At 56.0% G+C, this 20,561-nt stretch overlaps 1 protein-coding gene across 1 annotated transcript in view; it reads right to left on the bottom strand.

Annotated features, from left to right (window-relative positions):
- Window positions 1–20,561, bottom strand: part of crocc2 (ciliary rootlet coiled-coil, rootletin family member 2) — a 55,816-nt gene that overhangs the window by 9,287 nt on the left and 25,968 nt on the right. Inside the window, 12 exon segments of the mRNA XM_060067498.1 lie at window positions 822–1,212; window positions 2,366–2,533; window positions 3,216–3,375; window positions 4,077–4,315; window positions 11,491–11,634; window positions 11,994–12,128; window positions 12,901–13,086; window positions 14,478–14,647; window positions 15,470–15,718; window positions 16,275–16,462; window positions 16,856–17,049; window positions 19,756–19,965. Coding sequence (XP_059923481.1) covers window positions 822–1,212; window positions 2,366–2,533; window positions 3,216–3,375; window positions 4,077–4,315; window positions 11,491–11,634; window positions 11,994–12,128; window positions 12,901–13,086; window positions 14,478–14,647; window positions 15,470–15,718; window positions 16,275–16,462; window positions 16,856–17,049; window positions 19,756–19,965 — 2,434 coding nt within the window.

Raw genomic sequence — 20,561 nt, 5'->3', positions numbered from 1 at the left:
TAACCCCTACCTGCTCCTTAATGACCTGTCTCTGTACTGTCTAACCCCTACCTGCTCCTTAATGACCTGTCTCTGTACTGTCTAACCCCTACCTGCTCCTTAATGACCTGTCTCTGTACAGTCTAATCCCTACCTGCTCCTTAATGACCTGTCTCTGTACTGTCTAACCCCTACCTGCTCCTTAATGACCTGTCTCTGTACTGTCTAACCCCTACCTGCTCCTTAATGACCTGTCTCTGTACTGTCTAACCCCTACCTGCTCCTTAATGACCTGTCTCTGTACTGTCTAACCCCTACCTGTCTCTTTACTGTCTAACCCCTACCTGCTCCTTAATGACCTGTCTCTGTACTGTCTAACCCCTACCTGCTCCTTAATGACCTGTCTCTGTACTGTCTAACCCCTACCTGCTCCTTAATGACCTGTCTCTGTACCGTCTAACCCCTACCTGCTCCTTAATGACCCGTCTCTGTACTGTCTAACCCCTACCTGCTCCTTAATGACCTGTCTCTGTACTGTCTAACCCCTACCTGCTCCTTAATGACCTGTCTCTGTACTGTCTAACCCCTACCTGCTCCTTAATGACCTGTCTCTGTACTGTCTAACCCCTACCTGCTCCTTAATGACCTGTCTGTGTGTTTCTTAATAAATCAACACTACTGTGTGTACCACTGTCGCGTTGGTTTAAAGCCTCTTCTCAATGACTAAATACAGACGCAGGTCTGAGATCAGTCTCCCTGTGTGCTGAGTACATGGACATGGTCTATAAGGGAACTATCTTTATCAAACACAGTGTCTCGATCCAGTCTGAGTGCGTCCGTACGTGGGGCCGGAGGGTAGCTCCTCCACGGGGAGGGGGACCGTCCTCTGCGGGCCCCCTGGCTGCGGGCCGGCCCGGCCCGGCCCCCCAGGCCCAGGCCGCAGCGCACCGCGGACCACAGGGCCCTCAGCCTCAGGTCCGCCTCCCGCCGGGCGGCCTCGGCCAGGCCCAGCTGGTCCTCCAGGCCCCGGGCGCGGCCCTCGGCCAGGCCGGCCCCCAGCGCCAGCTCCCGGGCCCGGGCCTCCGCCGCCTCCGCCGCGCGCTCCAGCTGCTGGCCCGCCTCCCGGCGCCGCCGCTCCGAGTCCTGGAGCCCCGCCTCCTTCTCCTGGAGGGACTCCCTGACCTGCCGCTCCGCCGCCTCCAGCTCACCGACACGCCGCTGGAAGCCAGCGCACTGAGAACCACACACACACACCTTAGTACCTAGCACTACTACACCCTGTACTACACACTGAGTACCACCACACACACCTCAGCACCTAGCACTACTACACACTGAGTACCACCACACACACCTCAGCACCTAGCACTACTACACACTGAGTACCACCACACACACCTCAGCACCTAGCACTACTACACACTGAGTACCACCACACACACCTCAGCACCTAGCACTACTACACACTGAGTACCACCACACACACACCTCAGCACCTAGCACTACTACACACTGTACTACACACTGAGTACCACCACACACACCTCAGCACCTAGCACTACTACACACTGAGTACCACCACACACACCTCAGCACCTAGCACTACTACACACTGAGTACCACCACACACACCTCAGCACCTAGCACTACTACACACTGAGTACCACCACACACACCTCAGCACCTAGCACTACTACACACTGAGTACCACCACACACACCTCAGCACCTAGCACTACTACACACTGAGTACCACCACACACACACCTCAGCACCTAGCACTACTACACACTGAGTACCACCACACACACCTCAGCACCTAGCACTACTACACACTGAGTACCACCACACACACCTCAGCACCTAGCACTACTACACACTGAGTACCACCACACACACACCTTAGCATCTAGCACTACTACACACTGAGTACCACCACACACCTCAGCACCTAGCACTACTACACACTGAGTACCACCACACACACACCTTAGCATCTAGCACTGTACTACACACAAAGAACCATGATACACACACCCTGTACTACACACAAAGACCCACGATACACACACCTTAGCACCTAGCACTGTACTACACACAAAGACCGACATGGACATGACATGGACATCTAAGTATCTAGCGCACTGTAGTACCCAGTACATCTGAAGGACATAGACCAGACAACCAGTGTATTATTACTACCGCACTTAGTATTGAACTTGTACTGCTGTCCATCTTGGCCAGGTCTCTCTTGTGAAAGAGATTTTAATCTCAATGAGACTCAACCTGGTTGAATAAAGGATATAATACTACTACTACTACTAACCAGGTAGTGAGTGCCTGCAGGAACCTAGCCGGTCTAAAGTGGCCCATCTCCTGAGGCTCACCTCCTTCAGGGCCGCCTCTCTACCCGCTTCGCACTCCACCACCCTCTGCTTCAGAGTGAACGCCTCCCGCCGCGCCTCCTCCTCCTTCTGCTCCTCCCGGGACAGCCGGCCGTGCACCTCCTGCAGCTCCTCCTTCTGCTGCCGGCCCTCCCCCTCCAGCACCTTCACCTGGGGACGGGCGTCGGACACGACTCAAACCACGCCCTCCTGCGGTCACACCCTCCCAGGCAGCACGAGGGACGGACTGAAGGCCGAAGCGTTACCCTTACTGGGAGGGACCTCACCACAGACCACCAGTTAGCCAGTGGATACTGGGGAGTGTGTTGGTCCTTACTGGGAGGGACCTCACCACAGACCACCAGTTAGCCAGTGGATACTGGTGAGTGTGTTGGTCCTTACTGGGAGGGACCTCACCACAGACCACCAGTTAGCCAGTGGATACTGGTGAGTGTGTTGGTCCTTACTGGGAGTGACCTCACCACAGCCCACCAGTTAGCCAGTGGATACTGGTGAGTGTGTTGGTCCTTACTGGGAGGGACCTCACCACAGACCACCAGTTAGCCAGTGGATACTGGTGAGTGTGTTGGTCCTTACTGGGAGTGACCTCACCACAGACCACCAGTTAGCCAGTGGATACTGGGGAGTGTGTTGGTCCTTACTGGGAGGGACCTCACCACAGACCACCAGTTAGCCAGTGGATACTGGGGAGTGTGTTGGTCCTTACTGGGAGTGACCTCACCACAGCCCACCAGTTAGCCAGTGGATACTGGTGGGTGTGTTCCCCAGTCCGCTGCAGGGCTCGAGGTGGAGCAGGGACATGGTGTTAGTGGTGATGGGGTCGGGGGGTCACCTGTCGGCGCAGCTCCTGCAGCTCGCGGCGGACCTGCATGCGGGCCTTCTCCAGCTGCCTCAGGGTGGAGCGCAGGGTGGAGGCCTCCTCCTGAAGAGACCTCCTGCCCTCCTCCAGCACACACACACTCTGCTCCGCCTCCTCCCCCGCACGCCGCAGACTGGGGGTTAGACAGTACAGAGACAGGTCATTAAGGAGCAGGTAGGGGTTAGACAGTACAGAGACAGGTCATTAAGGAGCAGCTAGGGGTTAGACAGTACAGAGACAGGTCATTAAGGAGCAGGTAGGGGTTAGACAGTACAGAGACAGGTCATTAAGGAGCAGGTAGGGGTTAGACAGTACAGAGACAGGTCATTAAGGAGCAGGTAGGGGTTAGACAGTACAGAGACAGGTCATTAAGGAGCAGCTAGGGGTTAGACAGTACAGAGACAGGTCATTAAGGAGCAGGTAGGGGTTAGACAGTACAGAGACAGGTCATTAAGGAGCAGGTAGGGGTTAGACAGTACAGAGACAGGTCATTAAGGAGCAGGTAGGGGTTAGACAGTACAGAGACAGGTCATTAAGGAGCAGGTAGGGGTTAGACAGTACAGAGACAGGTCGTTAAGGAGCAGCTAGGGGTTAGACAGTACAGAGACAGGTCATTAAGGAGCAGGTAGGGGTTAGACAGTACAGAGACAGGTCGTTAAGGAGCAGCTAGGGGTTAGACAGTACAGAGACAGGTCATTAAGGAGCAGGTAGGGGTTAGACAGTACAGAGACAGGTCATTAAGGAGCAGCTAGGGGTTAGACAGGTCATTAAGGAGCAGCTAGGGGTTAGACAGTACAGAGACAGGTCATTAAGGAGGTGGTCGAGGGGTGCTACCTGCTGTTGTCGCTCTCGGCCCTCTTCACGGCGGCCCTCAGCTCCTGGTTGGAGGCGTGGAGGGCCTCCCTCTCCTCCCTCTGGTCCCCCAGGAGCCTCCTGGTGTCCTGGGCCTCCTGGCGCTGCTCGTCCCGGTCCTGGAGGGCCTCCCGGTGCAGGCGGCGGGCCTCCTGCAGCTCGCCGCGCCCCGCCTCCCGCTGGTCCTCCGCCTGCTGCAGCGCCCGGCGGACCACCTGCACCTGGGGGGGGGGGGGACCAGTGTTACACTACAGGGGACACACTTAGAGCTACACTGAGGGGGGGAGGGGGAGAGAGGGGGAGTCAGAGGGGGAGTCAGGGGGAGTCAGGACCAGTTACACTACAGAGGAGCCCCTTAGAGCTACACTGAGGGGGAGTCAGAGGGAGAGAGGGGGGGAGAGTAGGAGTCAGAGGGGGAGTCAGGGGGAGAGAGGGGGAGTCAGGGGGGGAGAGTGGGGGAGTGAGAGAGTGAGTAAGGGGGGAGAGAGAGTGAGTAAGAGAGAGGGAGTGAGAGGGGGGGAGAGAGAGAGAGGGGGAGTAAGAGAGAGTGAGTAAGATGGTAAGAGAGAGTGAGTAAGATGGTAAGAGAGAGTGAGTAAGATGGTAAGAGAGAGTGAGTAAGATGGTAAGAGAGAGTGAGTAAGATGGTAAGAGAGAGTGAGTAAGATGGTAAGAGAGAGTGAGTAAGATGGTAAGAGAGAGTGAGTAAGATGGTAAGAGAGAGTGAGTAAGATGGTAAGAGAGAGTGAGTAAGATGGTAAGAGAGAGTGAGTAAGATGGTAAGAGAGAGTGAGTAAGATGGTAAGAGAGAGTGAGTAAGATGGTTAGAGAGAGTGAGTAAGATGGTAAGAGAGAGAGAGTAAGATGGTAAGAGAGAGTGAGTAAGATGGTAAGAGAGAGTGAGTAAGATGGTAAGAGAGAGTGAGTAAGATGGTAAGAGAGAGTGAGTAAGATGGTAAGAGAGAGTGAGTAAGATGGTAAGAGAGAGTGAGTAAGATGGTAAGAGAGAGTGAGTAAGATGGTAAGAGAGAGTGAGTAAGATGGTAAGAGAGAGTGAGTAAGATGGTAAGAGAGAGTGAGTAAGATGGTAAGAGAGAGTGAGTAAGATGGTAAGAGAGAGAGAGTAAGATGGTAAGAGAGAGTGAGTAATAGCAGTAAGTCAGAGGGGGAGGGGGAGTGAGTGCATAAGTGAGAGCAAGTAAGAGGGGAGGGAGAAACATTTGGGTGAGAGTTAGGATGATGAAACCCCCTCCTGGGGTGGTCTCGCATCACACACACACACACACACACACACACACACACACACACACACACACACACACACACACACACACACACACACACACACACACACACACACACACACACACACACACACACACACACACACACACACACTTACTTCTCACGAGGAATTCAATAACAAACTCTTGCAAAGGAAGGCATCCAAAGAGGGCTTACCATAGTAACCAGGTAGCCATGGTAACCAAGTTACAAGGTCAGGAAACGTTTGCGGTAACTTAATATCAACGTTCAGCTTGGTTTAAACTCTTTCAAGAGAACTGCTGTCGGAATGGACTGACTGAGCGGTATCCACGTCACAACTAAAACAGCATCCCAGCTACAGCGACCACAGCTACGTCACAACTACAGCTCCATCACACACTGATCCTCAGTCATCACGTAACAACCATCCCGTCCGGGGCTGCTGCAGGGCCTCATGCACGGGATCCCGTCCTCAGGGAGGAGGAGGGAGAGCTGGACACATGTTCCACAGCCCCCCCACAAGAACTGCTACGAGAGGAGGAGAAGCTTTTAAATCCTCCCTAAAGCCTTCAGAACAGGGTCATATCTCTGCTGCTCTGTTTGCAAACATGACTACACGTCCACCAGATCTTGGCCCAGGGTTCCCCCCAGCCCTCCCCCCTCCTCCCCCCCTCCTCCCCCACGCAGCTCCAGCTCTGCCAAGCTGGGAGACGGTGGGACCAGTGTATTCTGCACCGTCACCCAACACGCTGCACCCGGAATCCCCCAGGGCCTGCAGGCCGACCAGACCTCCTACCACGAAACGACATGATGGACGGGCACCGGGAAGGGGGGGGGGGGGGGGATGGGGTGGACATGATGAGGGGGAGATGATGAGGGGGAGATGATGAGGGGGAGATGGTGAGGGGGGAGATGGGGGTGATGGTGGAGATAGTGAGGGGGGAGATGGGTTTGATGGAGGGGATGGAGGTGGTGAGGGTGGAGCTGGCTATAGAGGGGCCAGGGAGGTGAGGGGGGGTGGAGTAGGGAGATGATAGGTTGGAGGAGGAGGAGGAGGAGACTGAGCGTTGAGGAGGCCCCGTAGCTCATTACGGCCACACAAGATGCTTTCTAGTCCTAAGTCCAAAAAAAGTTGTAAGAAAATATCAAATAAAACAAAACCCCCCATCCACAGTCCTTCCCACCCAATTATGATGAGGTGGGTTTGAGGTGGGGTGAGGGGGGGGGGTGGGGGGGGGTTCTGTGTTTTAATGGTGGGGGGGTCTCCGAGGCTCCAGTGACCTCTGGCTAGAAAATAAACAGCCCTGGCTCCAGTTTATTGACACAAGGGGTTAAGTCAAAGTCTGATTTCATATGACGATACCATGGTCCCTACCATCAGCCCACAGCCCCAACTCAGAGCACCTCCTCCTCCCCCAAACCCTCCCCCTCTCTCACCCCACCTCAGAGCACCTCCCCCTCCCCCACACCCTCCCCCTCCTCAGAGCACCTCCTCCTCCTCCACACCCTCCCCCACCCTCCCCCTCTCTCACCCCTCCTCAAAGCACCTCCTCCTCCTCTCCTCCCCCTCTCTCCCTCCAGCGTTGAGTCGAACCAGAGGGAGCCCACAGCGCCCCTGGTGCTACAGGGTTCAGGGTGTCCCAGTCGGACCAGAGGGAGCCCACAGCGCCCCTGGTGCTACAGGGTTCAGGGTGTCCCAGTCCGACCAGAGGGAGCCCACAGCGCCCCTGGTGCTACAGGGTTCAGGGTGTCCCAGTCCGACCAGAGGGAGCCCACAGCGCCCCTGGTGCTACTGGGTTCAGGGTGTCCCAGTCGGACCAGAGGGAGCCCACAGCGCCCCTGGTGCTACAGGGTTCAGGGTGTCCCAGTCGGACCAGAGGGAGCCCACAGCGCCCCTGGTGCTACTGGGTTCAGGGTGTCCCAGTCCGACCAGAGGGAGCCCACAGCGCCCCTGGTGCTACAGGGTTCAGGGTGTCCCAGTCCGACCAGAGGGAGCCCACAGCGCCCCTGGTGCTACTGGGTTCAGGGTGTCCCAGTCGGACCAGGCCGTAAGGCCCCAGTACCTCCAGTCCCACTAGGTCGGAACTAACCCGGTTATTGTTTCCAACTCGCTGTTGCTGTGTGGGGATTACAGAGAGAGGGAACTGGATTAGATGAAAATGGGTTCATGGTCTGAGGTCTAAACAGGGCCTGACTTGGTCTGAACAGGTCTGATTGGGTCTGGAGAGGTCTGAGGTCTAAAGAGGGACTGACTGGGTCTGGGCAGGTCTGACTGGTTCTGGACAGGTCATAACCTCTACCATAGTTGGAGGCAACAGGGAGAAGACTGGATGGGTGCTGGGTGGTTTTGGGTGAGCAGGAGTCAACAGGTGGGCTACGAACCCTGGGGTCCAGGGGGTCAGCGGACCAGAGCCGTGACGTAGATCTACCCTAGCCGGGAGATTCCTCCCCCACGCACTAGCAGCACTCTGCTCACACCAGAGCTACAGACGCTAACTACACAGACACTGGCTACAGACGCTAACTACACAGACACTGGCTACAGACGCTAACTACACAGACACTGGCTAGACGCTAACTACAGACACTGGCTACAGACGCTAACTACACAGACACTGGCTAGACGCTAACTACAGACACTGGCTACAGACGCTAACTACACAGACACTGGCTACAGACGCTAACTACACAGACACTGGCTACAGACGCTAACTACAGACACTGGCTACAGACGCTAACTACACAGACACTGGCTAGACGCTAACTACACAGACACTGGCTACAGACGCTAACTACACAGACACTGGCTACAGACGCTAACTACACAGACACTGGCTACAGACGCTAACTACAGACACTGGCTACAGACGCTAACTACACAGACACTGGCTACAGACGCTAACTACACAGACACTGGCTACAGACGCTAACTACAGACACTGGCTACAGACGCTAACTACAGACACTGGCTAGACGCTAACTACACAGACACTGGCTACAGACGCTAACTACACAGACACTGGCTACAGACGCTAACTACACAGACACTGGCTACAGACGCTAACTACAGACACTGGCTACAGACGCTAACTACACAGACACTGGCTACAGACGCTAACTACACAGACACTGGCTACAGACGCTAACTACACAGACACTGGCTACAGACGCTAATTACACAGACACTGGCTACAGACGCTAACTACACAGACACTGGCTAGACGCTAACTACAGACGCTAACTACACAGACACTGGCTACAGACGCTAACTACACAGACACTGGCTAGACGCTAACTACAGACGCTAACTACACAGACACTGGCTACAGACGCTAACTACAAGGCTCTGTTTACACCAGAGCTACAGACATTAACCACACAGCTCTGTTTACACCAGATGAAGGAAGGGAGGGAGAGAGAGAGAGAGAGAGAGAGAGAGAGAGAGAGAGAGAGAGAGAGAGAGAGAGAGAGAGAGAGAGAGAGAGAGAGAGAGAGAGAGAGAGAGAGAGGGAGGGAGGGAGGGAGGGAGGGAGGGAGGGAGGGAGGGAGAGATAGAGAAAGAGAGAGGTTTCTTGGCAGTAGAGAAGGTATACCATGGTGACATCCTGGCCAAGGTCAACATGGGCCTCCCTCCCTTCCTCCCTCTCTCTCCCCCCTCCCCTCCCTTTCAAATTCCCGCCTGCTGTAAAGCTCTCTGAATGGCTCTTCTACTACTACTACTACTACTACTACTACTACTACTGCTAAACTAACACTACTACTACTGGTGGTTGTGGTCAGGGTTAGATAGTTGTAGTAGTTCTGGTCAGGGTTAGGTAGTGACAGTGGTTGTGGTCAGGGTTAGGTAGTGACAGTGGTTGTGGTCAGGGTTAGGTAGTGACAGTGGTTGTGGTCAGGGTTAGGTAGTGGTTGTGGTCAGGGTTAGGTAGTGACAGTGGTTGTGGTCAGGGTTAGTTAGTGACAGTGGTTGTGGTCAGGGTTAGGTAGTGACAGTGGTTGTGGTCAGGGTTAGGTAGTGACAGTGGTTGTGGTCAGGGTTAGGTAGTGTCAGTGGTTCTGGTCAGGGTTAGGTAGTGGTTGTGGTCAGGGTTAGGTAGTGACAGTGGTTGTGGTCAGGGTTAGGTAGTGACAGTGGTTGTGGTCAGGGTTAGGTAGTGACAGTGGTTGTGGTCAGGGTTAGGTAGTGACAGTGGTTCTGGTCAGGGTTAGGTAGTGACAGTGGTTGTGGTCAGGGTTAGGTAGTGACAGTGGTTGTGGTCAGGGTTAGGTAGTGACAGTGGTTCTGGTCAGGGTTAGGTAGTGACAGTGGTTGTGGTCAGGGTTAGGTAGTGACAGTGGTTGTGGTCAGGGTTAGGTAGTGACAGTGGTTGTGGTCAGGGTTAGGTAGTGACAGTGGTTGTGGTCAGGGTTAGGTAGTGACAGTGGTTGTGGTCAGGGTTAGTTAGTGACAGTGGTTGTGGTCAGGGTTAGGTAGTGACAGTGGTTGTGGTCAGGGTTAGGTAGTGACAGTGGTTGTGGTCAGGGTTAGGTAGTGACAGTGGTTGTGGTCAGGGTTAGGTAGTGACAGTGGTTGTGGTCAGGGTTAGGTAGTGACAGTGGTTGTGGTCAGGGTTAGTTAGTGACAGTGGTTGTGGTCAGGGTTAGGTAGTGACAGTGGTTGTGGTCAGGGTTAGGTAGTGACAGTGGTTGTGGTCAGGGTTAGGTAGTGACAGTGGTTGTGGTCAGGGTTAGGTAGTGACAGTGGTTGTGGTCAGGGTTAGTTAGTGACAGTGGTTGTGGTCAGGGTTAGGTAGTGACAGTGGTTGTGGTCAGGGTTAGGTAGTGACAGTGGTTCTGGTCAGGGTTAGGTAGTGGTTGTGGTCAGGGTTAGTTAGTGACAGTGGTTGTGGTCAGGGTTAGGTAGTGACAGTGGTTGTGGTCAGGGTTAGGTAGTGACAGTGGTTGTGGTCAGGGTTAGGTAGTGACAGTGGTTCTGGTCAGGGTTAGGTAGTGGTTGTGGTCAGGGTTAGTTAGTGACAGTGGTTGTGGTCAGGGTTAGGTAGTGACAGTGGTTGTGGTCAGGGTTAGGTAGTGTCAGTGGTTCTGGTCAGGGTTAGGTAGTGGTTGTGGTCAGGGTTAGGTAGTGACAGTGGTTGTGGTCAGGGTTAGGTAGTGACAGTGGTTGTGGTCAGGGTTAGGTAGTGACAGTGGTTGTGGTCAGGGTTAGGTAGTGACAGTGGTTGTGGTCAGGGTTAGTTAGTGACAGTGGTTGTGGTCAGGGTTAGGTAGTGACAGTGGTTGTGGTCAGGGTTAGGTAGTGACAGTGGTTGTGGTCAGGGTTAGGTAGTGACAGTGGTTCTGGTCAGGGTTAGGTAGTGGTTGTGGTCAGGGTTAGTTAGTGACAGTGGTTGTGGTCAGGGTTAGGTAGTGACAGTGGTTGTGGTCAGGGTTAGGTAGTGACAGTGGTTGTGGTCAGGGTTAGTTAGTGACAGTGGTTGTGGTCAGGGTTAGGTAGTGACAGTGGTTGTGGTCAGGGTTAGTTAGTGACAGTGGTTGTGGTCAGGGTTAGGTAGTGACAGTGGTTATGGTCAGGGTTAGGTAGTGTCAGTGGTTCTGGTCAGGGTTAGGTAGTGGTTGTGGTCAGGGTTAGGTAGTGACAGTGGTTGTGGTCAGGGTTAGGTAGTGACAGTGGTTGTGGTCAGGGTTAGGTAGTGACAGTGGTTGTGGTCAGGGTTAGGTAGTGACAGTGGTTGTGGTCAGGGTTAGTTAGTGACAGTGGTTGTGGTCAGGGTTAGGTAGTGACAGTGGTTGTGGTCAGGGTTAGGTAGTGACAGTGGTTGTGGTCAGGGTTAGGTAGTGACAGTGGTTCTGGTCAGGGTTAGGTAGTGGTTGTGGTCAGGGTTAGTTAGTGACAGTGGTTGTGGTCAGGGTTAGGTAGTGACAGTGGTTGTGGTCAGGGTTAGGTAGTGACAGTGGTTGTGGTCAGGGTTAGTTAGTGACAGTGGTTGTGGTCAGGGTTAGGTAGTGACAGTGGTTGTGGTCAGGGTTAGTTAGTGACAGTGGTTGTGGTCAGGGTTAGGTAGTGACAGTGGTTATGGTCAGGGTTAGGTAGTGACAGTGGTTGTGGTCAGGGTTAGTTAATGCCGCTCACCTCCTGGTGGAGCTGGCCCCTCTGCTGGCCCAGCTCTCTGACCTGCTCCGTCAGGGTGAGCTTCTCGTTCTCCTGACTGCTCTGAGACTCCAGGAGGCGCGTCTGTAGCTGCTGCAGCTCCCCATGCAGCAGCGCCAGGGAGTCCTGCAGCACACACCGTTAGCCGTTAGTGGTTAGCAGCTAGTAATTAGCGGCTTGTGGCTAGCTTTTCACCATCTAGCCGCTAACTACTGGCTAGTGTTTAGCTGCTAGCAGTTAGCAGCTATCTACTCAACAGCTAGCGGATAACTACTGGCTAGTGGTTAGGAGCTAGTAGTTAGCATCTGGCCGCTATTCTACTCACTAGCTAGCTAACAGCCTGTTCGACTGAACTCTCTCCACTCCCCTCACTGAGGTGGTCTCAAGTGGTATGTAGGGGGTCTACAGAAGGTGTGTGCGTTGGGCTTGGGGAGGTCTGTCGGGGTCTATGGAAGGTGTTTGTGGGTGCGTGTGGAGGGTGTGACCTTGTCTTGGTCCAGCCGGCTCTGGGCCTCTCTCCTGGTGCGCTGCAGGTCCAGGCCGGCGGACACCAGGTCCTGCTGGAGCCCCTGCAGCCGCTCCACCAGCACCGCCTTCTCCCCCTCCTTCTGGAGCAGAGCCTGGTGGACCACAACCAGAGTCACCACCACCACCACCACCACCACCACCACCACCACCACCAGTCCTGACCTGTTCTCAGGTGGGGGACTGGAGTGGGAGGCCGGGCAGGAGCGTTTGTCGAGGGAGAGCGAGGGACTGACAGTGAGGGGCTGAAGGGTGAGGTCACTTCTTGTGCACAACTGTAGCTGGTGTCGTTCCCTGGCACCAAGGTGGGCAAGAAACAGTGGAGCGACCAGTCGGCCAAGCAATGTTCCACTGCCGGGTTTGGCGAGGATCACTTGCTCAATGACACACAGGCGCGCACACACACACACACACAAACACACAAACAAACGCAGCTGTTGTTTCTGGGCCTTGGCGTGCAGTAGGCCTACCTGTTCGGAAGGACTCAACTGAGTCTCAGTAGGCTACCTGTGTGCTCTGGTTCTGAGTCTCAGCAGGCCTACCCGTGTGCCCTGGTTCTGGGTCTCAGCAGGCCTACCTGTGTGCTCTGGGTCTCAGCAGGCCTACCTGTGTGCTCTGGCTCTCAGCAGGCCTACCTGTGTGCTCTGGGTCTCAGCAGGCCTACCTGTGTGCTCTGGCTCTCAGCAGGCCTACCTGTGTGCTCTGGCTCTCAGCAGGCCTACCTGTGTGCTCTGGCTCTCAGCAGGCCTACCTGTGTGCTCTGGCTCTCAGCAGGCCTACCTGTGTGCTCTGGCTCTCAGCAGGCCTACCTGTGTGCTCTGGCTCTCAGCAGGCCTACCTGTGTGCTCTGGCTCTCAGCAGGCCTACCTGTGTGCTCTGGCTCTGGGCGGTCAGCAGGCTCTGCTGGTGCTCCTGCGTCAGTCGGCTGACCTCCTGCTGCAGCACCTCCTGGCCCCGCGCCCGCAGCTCCTCCGCCTGCCGCTGCTGCTCCAGCTCGCCGTGCTCCCTCTGGGCCTGCAGCGCGGCCACCTGGAGGGCCGCGTGCTGCCGCTCCTGCAGCTCCAGGGAGGAGATGCGTTACACACACGTGCACGCAAACGCACACACACGCACAAATGCACGCACATGCTGGTGCGTACAAACACATTCTAAAGAAACAGAAAACACCGACATACATGCACACACGCACACATGCACGCACGCACACACACAGAAACGCACGCTGGTGTGGACAAACGCACGCAAAAGAAAACACAAAAATCCGACACACATTCGATACTCATGCATGGACAGACACAATGCCCATGCACAGAAAAGCACCCCAACAGTCACGCATCATCGTGCGCCGGTCTATCAAGTGCACGTTGGTGTTTGATTGTGGGTCCGTGCATGCTTGTGGGAACGTGTCTGTCTTGTCATGTATCTGCTGTCTCTGCTGCTGCTGTATGATAGCATCCTGAACGCCGCCTGTGGGCTGGACTGTGTGCTATCAGTGCCACGCCGATCGGGATCGTATGGAAGTGATAGGGTGTGTGCTTCTGTCTCTTAGCTCGGGGCCTTCCTCATCAGCCCCAGCCCCTCCCTCCACAGGCTGCACGGTTTGCCACACCGTTGTGAAGAATTACAATTCAGGATGTTAAGAATTAGTTCGGGATGACATGCCTGTTCAAATAAAGGTAATCAAATAATCACACACTCACACACACATGCACACAAGGACACATGCACAGTGTGCATGTGTGCTTGCGTGCATGTGTGTGTGTGCGATGTGTGTGTGTGTGTGAGTGTGTGCGTGCATTGCACACACACGCACGCATACATGCATTCACACACACACATGCGTTCACGCACGACCGCACACACACCCTTGCGAACACTGACCCCCTCACACACATGCAGGTCCAGCAGGACATTTGATATATTCTTCCAGCATTCTCGCTGTTGTGTTCCCGTTCCTGATATTGTCCTATTTATATCCTCCAGCTGCACTCACTAACCATTCCTCCCTGGCCAGGACGCAGCACTCATCTGCTGCAGATCTGGAGCTAGAGCACTGTCCACACACACACACACACACACACACACACACACACACACACACACACACACACACACACACACACACACACACACACACACACACACACACACACACACAGGCACTATCACAGGCACGCACGCACACAAACACACACACAAAGGCAGCACACACAAACACTCACACACAAAGACAAAGGCATGCACACACACACACACACAGAGGCAGCACAAGCACACAGTCCGCCCACACACACACTCACACACAGGCATGCACACACACACACAGTCCGCCCACACACACAACCCCCCCCCCCCACACACACACACACACACACTCCCACCCCCACCCCTGGGCCGTATATATCAGTGGTGCTAGCCCGTCTGTGAGGGGCCGGCGGCCGTACCGCGTGGGCCCGCTGGGCGTGGAGCTGATCCCGGTGGGCCTGGTCCCTGCTGCTCAGGCTCAGCTGCTGGCTCCGCTCCACCTGCACCAGCCGCTGCTCCAGGCCCTCCCTCTCCACCCCCGCCTGCACCGCCTGCCGCTGGGCCTCCGCCTGCAGCCGGCCCACCTCACCTGGAGGGACGGGGGGAGCGCTCGGTACAGAGTGGCGGTGACACCTGATAGAGTTACAGAAACGCTAAACACCGTTCATCTTCGTTCTGTTAAAAAGTAGCAGTAAGGTGAGCGAAAGATCGGAAACACTAAAAAACTAGGATTTAAGTTCGGTAAAAAGCAGCAGTAACGCATGTTAAGTTCAGGAACACTAAATACCGTTCATCTAAGTTCGGTCAAGAGTAGCACTAACATGTGTTCAAGTTTGGAAACGCTAAATACTGTTCATCTTTGTTCGGTAAAGAGGAGCCTTAACGTGTGTTCAAGTTCGGAAACGCTAAATACCGTTCAACTACGTTGGGTAAAGAGTAGCAGTAACGCATGTAAACGTTCAGAAATGCTCAGCACCGTTCATCTTTGTTCAGTAAAGAGAAGCAGAGTTTGCGGTTTGTTCTATTTGTTCTGCTTGACTCGCTCTTCTAACATGTAGAGATCCAATGTGATGTCATGTTAGCGCTGCTGTGGCTGTTCTGACCGCGGGGGGGGGGGGGGGGGGGGGGGGGTTGGTGGGCAGGTTGGGGGAGCCTCCTAACCATCCCAAGGCCCCCCTCCTTTCATCCAGCCCTCCTCCCAACATACTGTAAGGCCCGACCAGAAGCAGATGGGTGAACTCCGTGATCTGTTGGGTCTTGTGCGGCTGGAGGGGCTAACGTTAGCCTGCGTGCTCACCAACGCATCACCCGCCAGTAGGCCGGAGGCTAATGCACTGAGACCATGCGATGGATTTTCCCAGCAGATCTCCCCTCAATCTCTCAGCGGCTGTCAGGCTCCCTGCCGGCTGACGGCGGGCTGGCAGAACCACGGGGGGACCGGGGTCCGTGACCACCACACACCAGACACCCTGCTCAGCTGACAGAGTGCCGGACAGCTGCTGCTGCTGCTGCCGGAGCTCCCAGCTGGAGCACACGGGGTCCCAGGAGCCAGGCTGGTGGGGGGCCAGGGGCCCCGGATGGGGGGCTCCCAGCTGGAACACACGGGGTCCCAGGGGACAGGCTGGAGGGGGGCCAGGGGCCCCGGATGGGGGGCTCCCAGCTGGAACACACGGGGTCCCAGGGGACAGGCTGGAGGGGGGCCAGGGGCCCCGGATGGGGGGCCACCGGGATGGGGGGTGTCTCGGCGGTTTGAGAAGGTTACGGTTCTTGGGGCGAAAGACGGGGTGTGAAGATGTGAATGGCATCTTCACTGTGTTTAACATGTTTTAAAAGATTCACGTGTTCCTGTCCGGCTGTTAGCCCTGTAATAGTCTGCAGCTGTGGCTCATAGGTTAATTGAGCCACACCCATTCTGGTGCTCCTTAAGAGGGCCAGAGTTCTGGACTGGAGGGAGGCTTGAGTTGTGCAAGTGACTCGACTGTTGTGGTATTGTTTTTAAGTAAAAATGTGTTTTTTATCAACAACATTGTGTGTCGAGGAAACTCTTTTTCACAGGGGGGTTAGAGGTAAGGGTGGAGCTAGAAGAGGAGGAGGATGGAGAGGAGGTGGAGGAGGAGGAGGAGGAGGAGGAGATGATGGTGGAGGAAGAGGCAGAGGACCAAAGGTGGAGGAGGAGGTGACGGAGGTGCAGGACGAGGTTCAGCAGGTTCAGGAGGATGTGGTCGGGGAGGTGGAGGGGACCTTGAAGGAGGAGGAGGTGCTGCGCTCCCACTCACGCGACAGGGCCTCCTTGGCTTGCAGCAGACCACGCCTCTCCTCCTCCATCCCCTCCTGCTCCTCCTCCAGAGAGGAGGCCAGCTCCTGGCTCTCCAACAGGGCGGCCGCCAGGGACTCCTTCTCCGCCCTGGGGGGGGGGCAGGAGGGGTAGAACAGAGCTCTGGGAGGGACAGCGTGACCATGGGGACATGAGGGCGTCAGTTAGGCGCTTCCAACGACCCGTTACACACACACCAGTCGTAATGCACACACACTCACATGCACACATGCAAACACACACTCCTTCACGCACCCACAAAAAGAAGACGCAACCCTTAAAACCAGACACAAACACACACTTCAAATGAAGAACACACACTTCAGACCACCAACACACACTTCAGACCACCAACACACACTTCAAACCAGCAACACTCACTTCAGTGTGTGTTGCTACTAAGTACATACACACACGCACACGCACACGCACACACACACACACACACACACACACACACACACACACGCGCCCGAGCCTGACCTGACGGCGGCCAGGTCCTGGGTGAGGCCCCAGGCCCTGCGCTCGGTGGAGCTGAGCTGGACCTCCAGGGCGGCCCTGGTCTTGACCTGCTCCTCCCGCTCGCCGCAGCCTCTCCTCAGGGCACAGGCCTGGTCCTCCGCCTCCCTCCGGCTGGCTGCCAGCTCCTCCAGCGCCCCCTGGAGTCTCCGGCTGACCTGGGGGACCCACAGCGGCACCGTCACCACCGACCGCCTCGGTCTGACGCCCTACACCGCGGCAGTGGGCCGGCGCCTCGCCCCTTCTACACGGGCTCGGTCATAGCCGGCAATTAGTACCGGGAGACGCCGCGAGAAAGAGGGAAAGTTCTGCGCAAGCTGGATGAGAAAGGAGTGCAGAGTTCCTCTAGGAATCAGAGCACCCAGGGGTGTCTTTACTTTCACAGTTATAAATAATCCCATGACACACAAACACTCGCAATCTCCCGAGATTACTTTACAAAAGCAGTGTTGGAGAAGCAATAACGGTGGTAACACGATGATTTGAGGAGCGGCCGTCTGCTCGCGGAGATTGTGTGCGTAGCGGCCATGTTGTGGACGTCCTGGTGGAACCTGAGCCCGGCCCTCACCGAGGTTCAGCCGCTGGATTTATTTGTGTGGAGCGTCGTTCTGAGGCATGGCAGGTTGTTTAGGACGGTTAAACACAGATTCCTCCGCTCAGAGGAGACGATGAGGCTGAGCAGCATTCTTCTGATTCCTCCGGGGGCCTGGTGGACTGCCGGCGCCGACGGAGGAGCTCCGGGTGGAATAAGGTGCTGAGGTATTAGCCTGTTCTGCTCTCCTCCTCTCCCTGCCTCTCGCCCTCCTCCTCCTCCTCCTCTCCTCCTCTCTCCCTCTCACCCTCCTCTCCTCCTCTCTCCCTCTCACCCTCCTCTTCCTCCTCTCCTCCTCTCTCCCTCCTCTTCCTCCTCTCTCCCTCTCTCCCTCTCACCCTCCTCTTCCTCCTCTCTCCCTCTCACCCTCCTCTTCCTCCTCTCCTCCTCTCTCCCTTTCACCCTCCTCCTCTCTCCAACCTCCTCCTCTCCACCCTTCCTCTCCCTCCATCTCTCCCTCCTTCCTCTCCCTCCTTCCTCTCCCTCCATCTCACCCTCCTTCCTCTCCCTCCTTCCTCTCCCTCCTTCCTCTCCCTCCATCTCACCCTCCTTCCTCCCCCTCCGTCCTCTCCCTCCATCTCACCCTCCTTCCTCTCCTCCACCTCTCCTCTCCTCTACACTCCCGCCTCTCCCCTCCGTAACTCCCTCCTTCCTCCTCTTGGTTCCCTGTTTCGTCTCCCCTCTCTCCTTCCTCTCCTCCCTCCCTCTCATCCACCTCCCCAAAGATATGTACCTCGGTTATATTTTGATATATTTGTTTATGTTTTCACATTTCTCCACACTCATCTCCCGGCTACGGCTCCTCTCTCCCCAGTCACTCATAAACCGAAGTGTGTGTGTGTGTGTGTGTGTGTGTGTGTGTGTGTGTGTGTGTGTGTGTGTGTGTGTGTGTGTGTGTGGGGGGGGGGGGGGCCCAGGGGCCTCCTGCCTGAGGTCGAGGTGTTGAGAAGCGTGGGGAACACCGTGAGATATCGGCTATTAGTCACCTTGACAACGAGGCCAGTGAACCTGCTGACAACTGCTCATTACATACACCCACACACACACACACACACACACACTGCTCATAACACAGATACACACACACACTGGTCATAACACACACACAAACACACACACACACAGCGTGCCTGGGGGGAGAAACATACACAGACTGCTTCTCCTCCAACTGCTCCACACTCCTCTCACTGGAAGACACACACACACACACACACACACACACGCACACACACACACACACACACACACACACACATACAAAAACTAACATACACACAAACACACACATGCGAACACACACATGAACATGCACACAGACACACACATTAAATGATCTGCCAATGATAAAATATTGGACCACACAGACAAACGCGCCCCGCCTGCGAGCACATCACTCACAGGGGAGCGGGCGTAAACTTTATACCCAGTTTATACACGGGGGGTCCACGTCTAAGTGTTGCTGCCTCCCTGCGGACCCTCTAGGCTGGGGGTTGGACCACAGGGAGGGGTGGGAACCAGGACCTGGCCTCCCCCTGAGCAGGACCGGGGCCAGGCCATACATCACGCTGTACGCATGTAACACATCAGCCGGGCTGGGGGCTCCCCGGTCAGCCCGGCTGTGACATCTTTATGACGTGAGGGTGATGGGTTGGACGCTAAACATCTTAGCGGACCGCTACAACTCATCGCCTTCCATAAACACACTGGGGACAATGCGGTCCATCTCCCCAGAAGAGTGGTTCCATCTTAGTGTAACCTATGGCAACAAGGACTCTTTGGGCTACACCGGTATTGAACCCCCCCCCCCCCCAACCACATAGCTACACTGTCGATAACCGTGTAGCACCACAGCGTAGCTATGCTGCAGCTAACCTTGTAGCGTGGCTACGCCACGGAGAACCGTGTAGCGTAGCTGTTGCTAACCGTGTGTGTAGCTACGCTGTAGCTAACCGTGTAGCGTAGCAACGCTGTTGCTAACCGTGTAGCGTAGCAACGCTGTTGCTAACCGTGTAGCGTAGCAACGCTGTAGCTAACCGTGTAGCGTAGCTACGCTGTAGCTAACCGTGTAGCGTAGCTGCACTGTAACAGGTCAGTGTGTGGGGTGGTGTGTGTACACATTAGTGCAGTGTGTGTACACACTAACAGAGTGTGTGGGGTGGTGTGTGTACACATTAGTGCAGTGTGTGTACACACTAACAGAGCGTGTGGGGTGGTGTGTGTACACATTAGTGCGGTGTGTGTACACACTAACGGTGTGTAGCTCCGCCCTGACCTGCGCGTGCTGCTCCAGGAGCTGGGCGTTCTCCCTCTGTAGCGCGCCCACCTCCTCCCCCAGGAGGCCCTGGGAGGCCTCCAGGGCCCGCCTCTCGGCCCCCAGGTCCCCCAGCTGCTGCTGCAGGCGGGCCCCCTCCCCCCGCGAGGCTGCGCGCTCAGACTCCGCCTCCCGACGGCGCTCGCCAAGCTCCGCCTTCTCCCCCTCCACCTGGGGAAACACCACAAGGCGGGGGGGAGAGGGAGGAGGAGGAGGAGAGGGGAGAGGGAGGAGGAGGAGGGGGAGGGAGGAGGAGGAGGGTGGGGAGGGAGGAGGAGGAGAGGGGAAAGGGAGGAGGAGGAGGGGGAGGAGGAGGGGGGAGGGGGAGGAGGAGGGAGGGAGGAGGAGGAGAGGGGAGAGGGAAGAAGAGGGGGGAGGGAGGAGGAGGAGGAGGAGGAGGAGGAGGAGGAGAGGGGAGAGGGAAGAGGAGGAGGGGGGAGGAGGAAGAGGAGGAGGAGGAGGAGGGGGGAGGGAGGAGGAGGAGGGAGCAGGAGGAGGAGGAGGAGGGAGGAGAAGGACGGGGGGGAGGAGGGAGTAGGAGGAGGGAGGAGGTGGGGGAGAGGAAGGAGGGGGAGAGGGAGGAGGAGGAGGAGGGGGGGAGGACGAGGAGGAGGGAGAAGGAAGAGGGAGGAGGAGAGGGAGCAGGGTGGTGGGAGGATCATTAGTTTGAATCCAGTGTTGAAGAACAATACACATGAAATGGAGAAATGTGGATGTTTGTAATTAGTACCATACCACTATCCCATAATAACCCCTACTTATCCATC

Source organism: Gadus macrocephalus, chromosome 12 (assembly GCF_031168955.1).
Source record: "Gadus macrocephalus chromosome 12, ASM3116895v1".
Lineage (NCBI taxonomy): Eukaryota > Metazoa > Chordata > Actinopteri > Gadiformes > Gadidae > Gadus > Gadus macrocephalus.
The sequence above is the reverse complement of the archived record's forward strand: the minus strand, read 5'-3'. Positions and strand labels throughout refer to the sequence as shown.